The sequence below is a fragment of the Podarcis muralis genome, chromosome 14 (genome assembly GCF_964188315.1).
Source record: "Podarcis muralis chromosome 14, rPodMur119.hap1.1, whole genome shotgun sequence".
In the NCBI taxonomy this organism is placed as follows: Eukaryota; Metazoa; Chordata; class Lepidosauria; order Squamata; family Lacertidae; genus Podarcis; species Podarcis muralis.
Genome location: NC_135668.1, coordinates 53,854,952 through 53,867,655, shown reverse-complemented (window position 1 = coordinate 53,867,655; position 12,704 = coordinate 53,854,952). Strand labels below are relative to the sequence as shown.

At 51.1% G+C, this 12,704-nt stretch overlaps 1 protein-coding gene across 4 annotated transcripts in view; it reads right to left on the bottom strand.

Moving 5' to 3' along the window:
• Nucleotides 1-1,636: 1,636 nt before the first annotated feature.
• SLC29A4 (solute carrier family 29 member 4) overlaps nucleotides 1,637-12,704 on the bottom strand; it is a 29,735-nt gene continuing 18,667 nt past the window's right edge. For all 4 annotated transcript variants that reach the window (XM_028706145.2, XM_077918739.1, XM_028706144.2 and 1 more), the window contains 6 exons: nucleotides 11,634-11,708; nucleotides 6,612-6,880; nucleotides 6,108-6,246; nucleotides 5,258-5,445; nucleotides 4,070-4,310; nucleotides 1,637-2,324 (listed from right to left, as the gene is read on the bottom strand). In XM_028706145.2, coding sequence (XP_028561978.2) covers nucleotides 2,182-2,324; nucleotides 4,070-4,310; nucleotides 5,258-5,445; nucleotides 6,108-6,246; nucleotides 6,612-6,880; nucleotides 11,634-11,708 — 1,055 coding nt within the window. In that variant the 3' untranslated portion in view covers nucleotides 1,637-2,181. The remainder of the gene's footprint in view (nucleotides 2,325-4,069; nucleotides 4,311-5,257; nucleotides 5,446-6,107; nucleotides 6,247-6,611; nucleotides 6,881-11,633; nucleotides 11,709-12,704) is intronic.

Sequence of the window (12,704 nt, the reverse complement as noted above, 5' to 3'; positions counted from 1 at the left end):
CCTCCTCGAAGAACCTGTTCTGTGGCCTGGCCTGTGGCTCTCGTGTGTGCAGGCCACGGAGGGCTGGCTGTGTTGAACAAGAGACACACATAGCTGGGTGCGAGGGGGGACCTGGCAACGGTGTCCAGGCTGCAGCGCTTCAATGAGGGTGTGGCACGCTAACCGGATTAGCAAAACCGGTGCCACGCCAAGTGCAGAAATGAGGCCGACAGCGGGACTTTGGGGGCCAGGGAGAGGGGTGGTTGCACATGTGGGAGAAAGAGACAAAAACAGACCTTTGGCAGAAGACACAGAAATGTGGGAGCCTAGTGGACAAAACGGCTGCAAAACAGCCGAGGGGAGGATACAGCTTGAGGGCGGGAGGGAAGGGGTGCTTCCCTTCCGGCACCCTTCCCCACCCGCCATTTTCCTCTCCACATCATATCCGAGCAACCCTCCCCGTGCACACACACCCCTTCTTCCGTCTGCAGCTATTGGGAGGGGTTTCCCCAGATGTCCAAGACAATTGCTGAAGGCAATCTGCATCTTGGACATTCTCGGTGCGAAAAGCAAGCCGCTATTAGCAGCTAGCTGGCTTCAGAGAGGCTGTCCGCCATCACGATGGCGCTGCACCCAAGAGATACAAGTTTGGCGCTTCTACAAAGCAAGGAGAGCTGTCCTGACTTGTGCAGAGATACATCTCGTGCATCTCTGCTCTAGGCAAGCTCATTTTGGAGACAGCCCAATGGAGCGGGGTCTGCAACTAGGACAGAAGAGGCCTTGGAGTAAAACTGTCCACCTGGGTGCAGGATCAGTTTTTTGGGTTTAGCTGGTTTGCTTCCTCAATAAAAAGACATGGGGGAGATACAGAACCACTAGCTTGCTTCTCCCATCCCTTAATACTTTGGAGTAAAGATTCCTAAAACTCTTATGACCAGATAATTTATCCATGTGACCTTTCTGGCCCCCGAGAGATAACAGCCAATTTATACTTCCGGCAGGGCAGTCTCTGCTTTAGAAACTTGCGGAGGTGGGAAATCTCCTGTTTGAAATCTCAGTTTTCACATAACTGCCCTGCACTTAGAAAGGTAGCAAGTAAGGCCTTTTTTCACCCAGAGCTCCCTGGAACTCAGTTCCAGCCCCTCTTGGGTTGGCACCATTGCCATTCTAAGAGAACAATGGTGAGTTCCAGCACTTCTTTTTCTAGAAAAATTGCACCGGTAGCAAGTCAGGGAGAAGACCCGGCTAGGCCCTTCAACATGCTAGCTTTCTATGTGAAGGGAGCTGTTGATTCTGAACTGAATATTTTTCAAATTTAAAAAAACGTTCCCCTGCAGCCTTGCGCAGTGTGATCCAGACAAAGCCAAACCACACACTTACTCTCCTCTGCAATGTAAAAGCAGTGCGCCTATTTTAATTTCGATTGGACAAGTCTCACGACAGGACAAAATTTACGACGACGGGACCAATCGGCTTCAGGGAGGAAAGGCTGGTGTGTGAACAAGCTGTCTCGGGGTTCCTGCCTCCACCCCAGTCGAAGCCCCCTCCAAAGTCAGGGGGGACAAATCCATACCCCTCCCCACTTTGGGACAAAGCCGAACCCTTTCTGAATCCCCTTCCCCACAAATTCACAGAAGCTGGGCCACCCCCAAGCCCAGTGAGCGGCAGCACTCGTCAGGGGTCCTACCTCTCAAGGGTGGCAGGAGAACTTGCATCGGGGTGGGAGGTGTTCCTCCTACCCCCGAGGAAAGGGGCAAGATGGGAGCAGGGATCTGGCCCCTGGGGGAATCATCCTGCACCGAACAGTAAGAGCTGATTGACACTGGAATGGAGTTCCTCAGAAGGCAGTGGACTCTGTTTCTGTGGAGGATTCCTTTTGGGTGGCCACCTGTCGGGGACTCTTCAGTTCCAGCTCCTGCACTGTAGGGGGTTGGGATGGATGACCCCTGAGGGTGCCCTCCCAATTCCAACAAGCCTTGTGCAGGAGCGCTTCCCCGCTGCTGGTCCTTCCTCTTCTCAGCCGGAGTGAGGAAGATGGTCGCTTTGCGTTTCCTAACACGGTCCAGTGGCAGCTGCTCCTGCAGAACGGCAGCCTCATGGGAGACCCCTCCTCTATCTCTCTCTCTCTCCCCCTCCCCACCTCGCCTGGGACCCTGCCATTCAGATGAGGAAGCGGAGGCGGCCCTGGGGGGGAACCTCCGCTCAGTACCCTGGCGTGATGGAGCTGTTGTAGGTCTCGGTGCGGAAGCAGGTGCTGTGGGACAGGCTCGTGAGGCTGTAAGCGAAATAGGCCACGGCCGAGCCCAGAGTCAAGCCCGACATGTAGGAGACGGTCATGGTGTTACCTGGGAAGGAGGGAAAGGAGACAAGGAGGGCAAAGGGTTAAACAGGGCGGCACCCCAAGAGTCATCTAGTCCAGCCCTGGGCAATGCCGGAGCCACAGCTAAAATCTCCCTGACGGATGGCCAGCCAAAAAAAACGATAAAAATTATTATTACAGTGGTACCTTGGTTCTTGGGATGCGGATGGCGCTGTGGGTTAAACCACTGAGCCTAGGGCTTGCCGATCAGAAGGTCGGCAGTTCGAATCCCTGCGACGGGGTGAGCTCCCATTGCTCAGTCCCAGCTCCTGCCCACCTAGCAGTTCGAAAGCACGTCAAAGTGCAAGTAGATAAATAGGTACCACTCTGGCGGGAAGGTTAACGGCGTTTCTGTGCTCTGCTCTGGTTCATCAGAAGCGGCTTAGTCATGCTGGCCACATGACCCGGAAGCTGTACGCAGGCTCCCTCGGCCAATAAAGCGAGATGAGCGCCGGTGCAATGGGACCCAGGTGCGAATCTTCCCTTTGTGGATACTCAGGCCCAGACAGAGGGGGGGCCATATGGGCCACTCGGCCCTGACCTCCGATTCCAAAAGGGGCCTCGGTCAGCATATTCACAATCACAGGAGATACACGGGGGAGAACATGGAGGCACAAAGGAGGGGGTGGCAGTGGGCAGATTCCTTGGGGCCCTGGCTGGCAGCGCGAGAGAAAAGCTTCCCCAGCGTCCAGGGCGGGGCCTGTGATTGGCTCCGCAGAGGAGCGCGGAAGGGGCGCAGGGTGTTTGGAGGCAACCAAGGCTCCAGCAGCCAGCGTGCCGTGAACGTGATGGTGGGCCATGTTTTTCATGCTGTTAAAAGTTGGTGAGTTTTTGTTTGAAATCTTGTTTGCCAAAAATTAAAACCACACGTACCTTAAAGATAAGTGTGTTGGCTTTCTTATCGCTAATTTTTAAAAAAAATAATTGTGAAAAATTGATGAAGATGTGGACATTTGTTTAAAATTTTGTTGACTAGGCCAGGAATATTACCTACACCCGAGGAGTACCATATTTTTCGCTCTATAAGATGCACTTCCCCTCTCCTAAAAAGTAAGGAGAAATGTGTGTGCGTTTTATGGAGCGAATGCAGGCTGCGCAGCTTTCGCTGAAGCCAGGAGAGCGAGAGGGATCGATCCCTCTTGCTCTCCTGGCTTCAGGGATAATAGCCTTCCCTCTCTGCGCAGCGCCCCTTCAGCGAAGCAGGAGGAGAAATGGAGCCCCTTCCGTTTCTCCTCCCGCTTTGCTGGAGAGGCGCTGAGCAGAGAGGGAGAGAACATTTTTTTTCTTGCTCTCCTCCTCTAAAACTAGGTGCGTCTCCGGTGCATCTTATAGAGCAAAAACTACTGTACATAGAATTCAATAATTTGCAGAAAAGAAAGCTAGGAAAGCATTTTTAAATGTAAATACATAAAATTATCCTTTTCCCTATTTATTTTTAGAAAGCACTGTTGTATATCTATATTTTCCATTTTGTCTTTATATGCAGATACAGTTCAAGCCTTGAAATAAAATTATTTGTCAGCATAACTTTTGTGAAAATTATTTATATACTTACTTATTTATAAGACTTCAGTTATCCCCATGCTTAAAAAAAGGGGGGGGCACATTATCTACCTGGCCCGGGCCTCTGCCTGGCTCTGCAAGGCCCTGTGGATACTCTGCCAGCCCCTTCCTCCACGATGACGCCCCTGCAGGGCAGGGCAGCAGGCTCCCCCCCCCCCCCCCGCTTACCTGCCAGCTCCCGCTGCTCGGGGCTCACTTTGCCTGCTGCCAGGATCATGGGCACGCTGCCAAAGTAGCCGTTGGTGATGCCCATCAGGAGGGAGAAGATGCAGGGCCAGGCCGGGTGGCCAAAGGCGGGCTTCCCATTGGGGTAGACGCACATGATGAAGAGCGGGATGAAGACGACCCTCAGGCAGGAATAGATGAGGAGGTGTGTGCCCCTCCAGTCGTAAGGCAAAGCAGCCAGGATCTGGAAGGGCAAAGAGGAAGGTGGCATATTAAGCAGTTGGTCCCTTCCCTTTCTCGCCCTGATCTGGCCACAGTGATCCACACGACGGTCACCTCCAGGCTTGACTACTGTAACTTGCTCTACGCAGGCTGCCCTTGAGACTGATCCAGAAACTCCAGCGGGTGCAGAATGCTGCGGCGAGGCTCCTTACAGGGTCCTTGTCGCGGGATCACATTCACCCGGTGCTAAACCAGCTGCACTGGCTCCCGGTGGAGTACAGGGTCAGGTTTAAGGTGCTGGTTTTGACCTTTAAAGCCCTATACGACCTAGGACCCTCGTACCTATGGGACCGCCTCTCCTGGTATGCCCCGTGGAGGATCTTGCGGTCCACAAATGACAACATTTTGGAGGTCCCAAGTCGCAAGGTGGTTAGATTGGTCTCAACTAGGGCCAGGGCCTTTTCAGTACTGGCCCCGACTTGATGGGACACTCTGTCATAAGAGACTAGGGCCCTGCGGGACTTGACATCTTTCCACAGGGCCTGCAGGACAGAGCTGTTCCGTCTGGCCTTTGGTTTGGACTCAGTCTGACCCTTATGTTTCCCTCGCCTTACGATTTTGATCTATGGGCTACTTTAAAAATGAGGCTGCATTTTAAATTGCATTTTAACCTGTATTTTAAATTGGGGTTTTTTTTCCTATTATGTTTTTACTTGGAGAAAAAGGTGGCGCATGAATGGAGTAAATAAATCAGGCATAGGCAAACTCCAGCTCTCCAGATGTTTGGGACTACAACTCCCATCATCCCTAGCTAACAGGACCAGTGGTCAGGGATGATGGGAACTGTAGTCCCAAACATCTGGAGGGCCAGAGTTTGCCAATGTCTGAAATAAATTAACTCAAAATCCCTCTTCTCAGTGGGGCGCTGGGTACCTACTTTGGATGGGGGGGGGGGCAGCGAGTTCCTACCTTGCCCACAAAGTCGGAGAGGTTGAAGATGGCCATGATGAGAATGGGGAGCCACTCCCCGAGGGTGCAGTTCCGGATTTCTGACTCCAGTCCGGGGAAGAGGCACAGCGTGATGAAGTACGTCATCGCGATGGAGAGCATGTACGCCCAGATGACTCTCGAGACGATGTATCGGTGGAGCATCATGTCTGCAAAGGAGGGGCGGCAAAGGAGGTGGGGGTCGCGGTGTAACTGGGACTGGGGAGTTTGCATCCTTTTTACAAAGGGGCAGACAGGGGTTTTCACAGCAGGGAACAACATTGTGGGGAAAGGCTGGGCAGCGGCTGAACCCACAAAAGTCTTGGGCACCTTTCTCCCCAGGAGGGATCAGAGGCATAGCAAGGTCAGGTGTTACCTGGTGCAATATTATTTTTTTTGTCACCCTCCCCCCCACCATTGCAATTTTTGGGAACGTTGCCCAGAGTTATTGTTGAGCTTTCTTCAGTTGAGCTTTTTTTAGGGAAGGTTGCCCAAAGGTTACCCAGCGCTGCCCACCAAGCGAGAAAATCCAACTGCCGATTGCATAAAACTGCCCACTGGGGATGCGAGAGCCTCCCATTGGGGGGGGGGGTACAAACGCTGTCTGCCTGGGGGGTGCCAGACTGATCGCTGGGTGTATTTGCACTATCAGCGGACGTATTTTTGCACCAACAACTGCGCCAATCCCCAAAATCTGCCCGCCGGGAGTGCGAGCACCGCCACACTGATCTGCCCGGGGAGATTTTGTCACCCCCCCAGGCCTGACACCCGGGGCGGACCGCACCCCCACGCACCCCTTGCGACGCCCCTGGGAGGGACCCCTCGCCCTTACCTCTGAAGCTCGGCCAGCTCCTCTGAAATTTGGCCCGAGGGACGTCAAATCTCACATAGGTGCCTCCGCCGCCAGCCAGCTCCCCCTCCTGCCGAAAGGCTTCTGGGGGGGAGGCCTCTTGCCCACCCGGCCGGTTCTCCTGAGAGAGCAAAAGGGGAGGAAACAACCAGCCTCAGCACCTGTTGTCCTTCAGGGAATCTGATCCCCCTCCCTCATGGCTTACCAAGGTCTTTAATTCAATATTCTCAGAGAGAGAGATGTAGAAATGATTAGGTGGAAAATAATCATACCATGGACAAAATTTCCTTATTGTGGCCAGATTATTCTGTCGCTCGATATCATATACGCGCTGTCTATTTAAATTATTTGCTCAAGACATGGCTGTTTTAAAATTAAAAACAACAATAATCTGAATTTTCAAATGCAATAGAGAAAAAGTGGTTCAAGCCTGACCCCCCCTGCTCAACACGTGGGCTCACTTTGCATGGGGAAGGGGCCACTTACAAATCGGATGTCTTCGGCCGTGACGTCATGGTGGACCCTGTACCCGGAGCCGTGGCCCCCAGCCCCCCTGCACTCGGGGGCCCCCCTGTCCCGAGAGCGGGCCGTGTAGTACTTCACAAAGTGCGTCCGCTTCACCAGGAGGTGGAGGATGAAGCAGAGGAGCTCGAGGGTGATGGAGATGAAGAAGAAGATGATGGTGTTCTCCTTCTCGTCCGACAGGAGGAGTTTGGTGAAGATGCGGCTCAGCGAAATGATGACCCCGGCGGTGCCTGAGGAAGCGAGAGCAGAAAAGTGGGCGGTTATTATTATTGCTGTTACTAAATTTATATACCGCCCTATACCCTCAGGCCTCACAGGTTAAAGTTACAATATAAAAACACAAATACAGTGGTACCTCTGGTTGTGAACAGGATCTGTTCCGGAGGCCCGTTCGCAACCTGAAAATAACGCAACCCGCGGGTTGCGATTTGCTGCTTCTGCGCATGCGCGTGATGTCATTTTGTGTGTCTGTGCATGCACAAGCGATGAAACCCAGAAGTAACCCTTTCCAGTACTTCCTGGTCACCGCAGGACACAACCTGAAAGCGCGCAACCTGAAGCAAATGTAACATGAGGTATGACTGTACAGTAGACCCTTGGGTTACGTTTCGCAACTTCGGGTTGCAAAAGCAGCAAACCTCTGGCCTCTGGATACAGATTTTTCAGGGTGCGCACAGGCCCCCGGAACAGATTAAATTCGTATCCAGAGGGTCCACTGTACACAATGAAAATAAAAACAGAAACAACCGAACAACACCCAGACCCCGATTACTGCAAAGCAGGGGGTTGGACTAGATGACCCTCAGGGTCCCTTCCAACTCCACAGTGTGGGACGTAATCCGCTGGTGCAGTCAAATGCAGCATTCCTCATTTCCCTAGAGCTGGCACAGGCAAGGGGACATCCAGTCAGGGTAACTTCCTGGAGCATCTCCCCCCTGCATGTGACCTGGGAGATGGGCTGACTCCATAAAGAGCCAAGTCCTGTAGCCAGCTTCTCATTCTGTTTTGTCTTTCTATTGTCTTGCTCTGTCTTTTGCTGCCACGCTGCTCTCCTGCAGCCATTTTGTTATTTCAACATAATTTTGCTGTCTGCTGGCTCTCAGCCAGCAGCACCTGAGTTCAGTCTCCATATGAGATCAACTCACAGTTTCTTTGTGTAACTACCAAGCACAGTGGTACCTCGGGTTACAGACGCTTCAGGTTACAGACTCTGCTAACCCAGAAATAGTACCACGGGTTAAGAACTTTGCTTCAGGATGAGAACAGAAATCGTGCGGCGGCAGTGGGAGGCCCCATTAGCTAAAGTGGTGCTTCAGGTTAAGAACAGTTTCAGGTTAAGAACAGACCTACAGAATGAATTAAGTTCTTAACCCGAGGTACCACTGTAAATTCTGCCTTTCAGGGATCAAATCGTGAACTGAAATGTGAGTAAACTTTTTGTGACTTTACAGTGGGGCCTCCGGTTACAAACTTAATCCGTTCCAGAGGTCCGTTCTTAAGCTGAAACTGCTCATAACTTGAGGCACGCTTTCGCTAATGGTGCCTCCCGCTGCTGGCACTGGCGCACGACTTCTGCTCGCACCCCGGAGCAAAGTTCGCAACCGTGAGCATCTACTTCCAGCTTAGTGGAGCTCGTAACCTGCAGCGTTCACAAGGAGGATGGTACATAAGACGAGCTTCCACTGTACTCAGAAAGGGACTCCCCTGTCCTTATTCTTTTAAGTGGGATTAAAGGGGACACCGGGAAATAATATTATCTAAGAGATTCAAACAAATCTGCACACTAGCTTCCAGCTATATTGAGGGGAATCTGCTCTGCTACATCACTTACTAGCGTGAGTGAAGGAAGGATAATACTTATTTAAGATAACCTTTTTTACTATCCTTAACTTTCCCACATACAGTTCTACAAAGAAGGGGGAAGGAGGTAGGGAATACAGCAAGGGGACCCTGGCAAGCCAGATGCAACCCTGAGCCTCATCTGTGCTGCAGAAACCTCCGACTTTAAGACTTCAATATGGTCGCATCTTGCACGGGGGTTACGTTCCAAAGATATTATTATTATTATTATTACATGCATGTGCAAAAACACTTGTATTTGGCCTCTGTACTAGCATCCTTGGGACGCGGGAGGCTTTGTGGTCTAAGCCACAGAGCCTAGGGCTTGCCGATCAGAAGGTCGGTGGTTCAAATCCCCGCGACGGGGTGAGCTCCCGTTGCTCGGTCCCTGCTCCTGCCAACCTAGCAGTTCGAAAGCACGTCAAAGTGCAAGTAGATAAATAGGTACCACTCTGGCGGGAAGGTAAACGGCGTTTCCGTGCACTGCTCTGGTTCGCCAGAAGCGGCTTAGTCATGCTGGCCACATGACCTGGAAAAACTGTCTGTGGACAAACACCAGCTCCCTTGGCCGGTAAAGCGAGATGAGCGCCACAATCCCAGAGTCGGTCACGACTGGACCTAATGGTCAGGGGCTTCTTTAACTTTACCTTTGCTAGCATCCTTACCTTTAATAATAGTAATAATAATACCACACCTTTTTCCCTGGCAGGGACTCAAAGTAGCTCAAAGATAAGACAAAAACAGACAAAAACATGGGGGGGCCCAGACCCGCAATCATTTAAAATAATTAAACATTAATACAATCTCTCAGTGTCTGAATTGATCTATTAAAATAGCATAGCGCCAGGGCTTTCATGAAAGCAGCCAGTTCCCCAAAGCCAGTTGGAACAATATGGTCTTCACCTGCTGGCAGAAGGATGGCAAGAGCCAGTCTGGCTTCCCTAGGCAGGGAGTTCCAAAGTTGCCTGGGAGGAGCCACCACCGAGGAGGCCCTCTCCCGCCACCCCACCAAGTGGTCCTCTGAGGGTGCCGGGTGCATGACGGAAGATAGTCCTTCTCAGGGTTTCTCAAACTTGGTCTCCAGTTGATTTGGGGTTACAATTCCCATCATCCCTGAGCACTGGTCCCGCTAGCTAGGAATGATGGGAGTTGTAGTCCAAAAACAGCTGGAGGGCCAAGTTTGGGAAACCCTGGTCTTTCTGATAGCCTGGACATAAGCAGTGCAGGGCTTTATAGACAAGAGCCAGCATTTTGAATTGTGCCTGGAAACAGACCAGTATTCTATTCCATTTACAAATTACAAAATGCCTCAAAGCCAGGAACGTCCTCTTCCCAATCTCCTGGGTTTGCCTTATTTAACCGCAGCCCCAGAATCTAGATTTCCTTGGGGCCAAAATTTGGGTCAGCTAGGCTCAGAGGTTGACTCTTCTGCCACAGGGCTGTGACGCTCTCAAGCAGCAGCCCCGTAAGACGACCTCCCTCGCGAGACAGAGAAACGGCAGGTTTCCTAGCAGCCTGCTGCAGAAATCTAACAACCTTCCCCTCTTCTCCGGAGTTTCAGTTGATTAATCTTCCAGCTCAAGCTCATTATTAGTCAGATTAATATTGCACTACTGAGGAGCGTTTACTGCCCACGGAAATCAATGGCAGCTCCAGCAGCAGCTTCTCTGTAGGAGAGAAATCTACAATCACGAACCTACAGAAGTGCAGCAAAGGAAAATACCAATTCCTTCTCCTCCAGTAACTAATTGTTCATGGTAAGAAGAGCTCTTACCATTCTAGTTCCTCCCTGGGGGAAAGCATTTGCCCCCCACAAAAAGCAGGGGAGTTTTTAGGGTGCAAAGTTGTATTGTGTTTTTACCTTTTGTTGTCGTTGTTGGGAGCCGCCCAGAGTGGCTGGGGAAACCCAGTTGAGTGGGTGGCATATAAATAAAGTATTATTATTATTATTATTATTATTATTATTATTATTATTATTAGGATTGTGGGGAGTGAGGGAGAGTGGTTTTGATCAGGGAAGGATTTCACCTGCACAGACACACACCTGGGCTGTTTCCCATTCCTTCCTGCACAATCGTTTTAAGACAGCGGTTCTCAACCAGTGGGTCCCCAGATGTTGTTGGATTACAACTCCCATCATCCCTGAGCTCTGGCCTTGCTAGCTAGGGGTGATGGGAGTTGTAGTTCAACAACATCTGGGGACCCACAGGTTGAGAACCGCTGGTTTAAGGAAAGCATCATCAGGAGATCTCAATATCCAGACACATAGCTGGTCCTGAAGAAACAGGACTTCAAATCTCTTTCCTCACCTGATGATGGCAGCACAGCTGACATAAGATCATAAGGAGAGGCTCCTGGGTGGGGCCAGTGGCTGATCCAGTCCAGCACATCCTGATTTCACAGTGGTTGAACAGATCCCATGATCAGGGATGGTGGGCACCTGGAGTGGGCACTGTGTTGGCAATTTCTCCCCTGGAGTAGCCCTGTATTTACATTCATACACACTATTGAAATAAATACTTCAAATGATTGCTTGTCAACTTCAACGGTCATCTATTCCAACCCCCTGGCGATGCAGGAATCACAGATAATCCCTGACAGATGGATTGTTGAATATTGATTCTTGCTTCTTATATACCGTATTGGCCTGGATATAACCTGCACCCGCAAATAAGCCGCACCTTTAAAATTCAGGGTGGGGGGAGACAGTACCCGACAGCTCCCTTAAAATTGGGTTACAGGCCGAGAATCGCTGCGGTTGGTAGAATTGTAACTCCGAGCCAATTTAAGCCTTTGATCTTGCAAGCCCGCAAAAGTTGCCGTACAATCGCTAACATCGCAAATCGTTATCGGTTGCTACAATTCCGCAGGCACCCACACCCGCAAATGGCAGAGGAACAGTCTTGACCTCACAAATCGGCCACGAAACATTTTTCTGTTCCGTTTTTCCGCACGTCTGTTCCAGCAGCGATATCGTAAAATCCCATTTTTGTAAGGTCGCAAATTTAAGCCGCACTTTAACTTTTCACGGTCGGAATTTTTTTTTGGGGGGGGGGGAGAGAAGTGCGGCTTATATTCGGGCCAATACGGTAAATAAGTGAAAACAACTAAAAAATGGGGGTTTGGATTTTGGGCAATACTCACTCTCGCCAGTCATCACCCCCTGGGTGTAGCGCTTTGGTAACATCCCGGTGTAGCCATAAAAGCTGGATTGCTGCACTTAAGAGGAGAGAGACAGACAGACAGACAGAAGAAAGGATTAGGATATGATTACCAGATTTCTTTCAATGAATCCGCGGACCCCCCCTTTTTTTTTTTTTTTTTGAAGCTGAGTAGCAACAGGGAGTCAGTAGTGCGGACTGTGAAACATAAATGTGCAGAGTTTTTAAAAAACTGGGCAACAGCCGGCCGCCCGCAACTCCCGAGCCTCCCCCAATCAGTCAAAACAAAAGGGGAAGGGGGCAAGAGATCTGTACCACCAGACATCCCTGGTTCCCCTTCGGCAGTGGCAGTGGCAGTTAGCAGCCTGGAGCCAGCCTGGTAGCGCAGTTGGCTCTGGCTGGCTTCAGGATCTGCTTGTTGCTCGCTGCAGTGGCAACCACCAGTTTGCCTCCCGGAAGTCCCCATATGATGTGTCTTGTGCGCAACACATCATATGGGGACTTTCAGCGAGGAAAAATGGCGGGGCCATGGCAGCAAGCAGCTCCTGAAGCCAGCCAGAGCCAACTGCACTACCAGGCTGGCTCCAGGCTGCTGAGGCTGCCGCTGCAACGTTTTCTGGGGACAGATTTGCAAATCTGGGGACATTCCGGGGATGGAATTTGTCCGGGGACTGATTTGCAGATCCGGGACTGTCCCCGGGAACCGGGGACGTCTGGTAACCCTAGATTAGGAGCATGGCTATTCTGTCAGCCTTCCCAGCCTAGTGGTTTCCAGCTGTTTTGGACAACAATGGCTTGGTCACCTGGGGCTGATGGGAGCAGAATTCCACAAATCTGGAGGGAACTAAGTTGGAGAATGCTGCCAGCAAATTCAAGCTTGATTCCAGACTTATTCCAGAAACGGCTTTCTGGATTTGTTTTGTGACATTTAAGTCCTGCCTTTGATCAGGGCTGTGCCTACAGGGAGCAGAGGAATTCAGGGAGGAAAATGGCAGAATTGTGGAATCGTAGAATTGGGAGAGACCCCGAGGGTCATCTAGTCCAACCCTCTGCA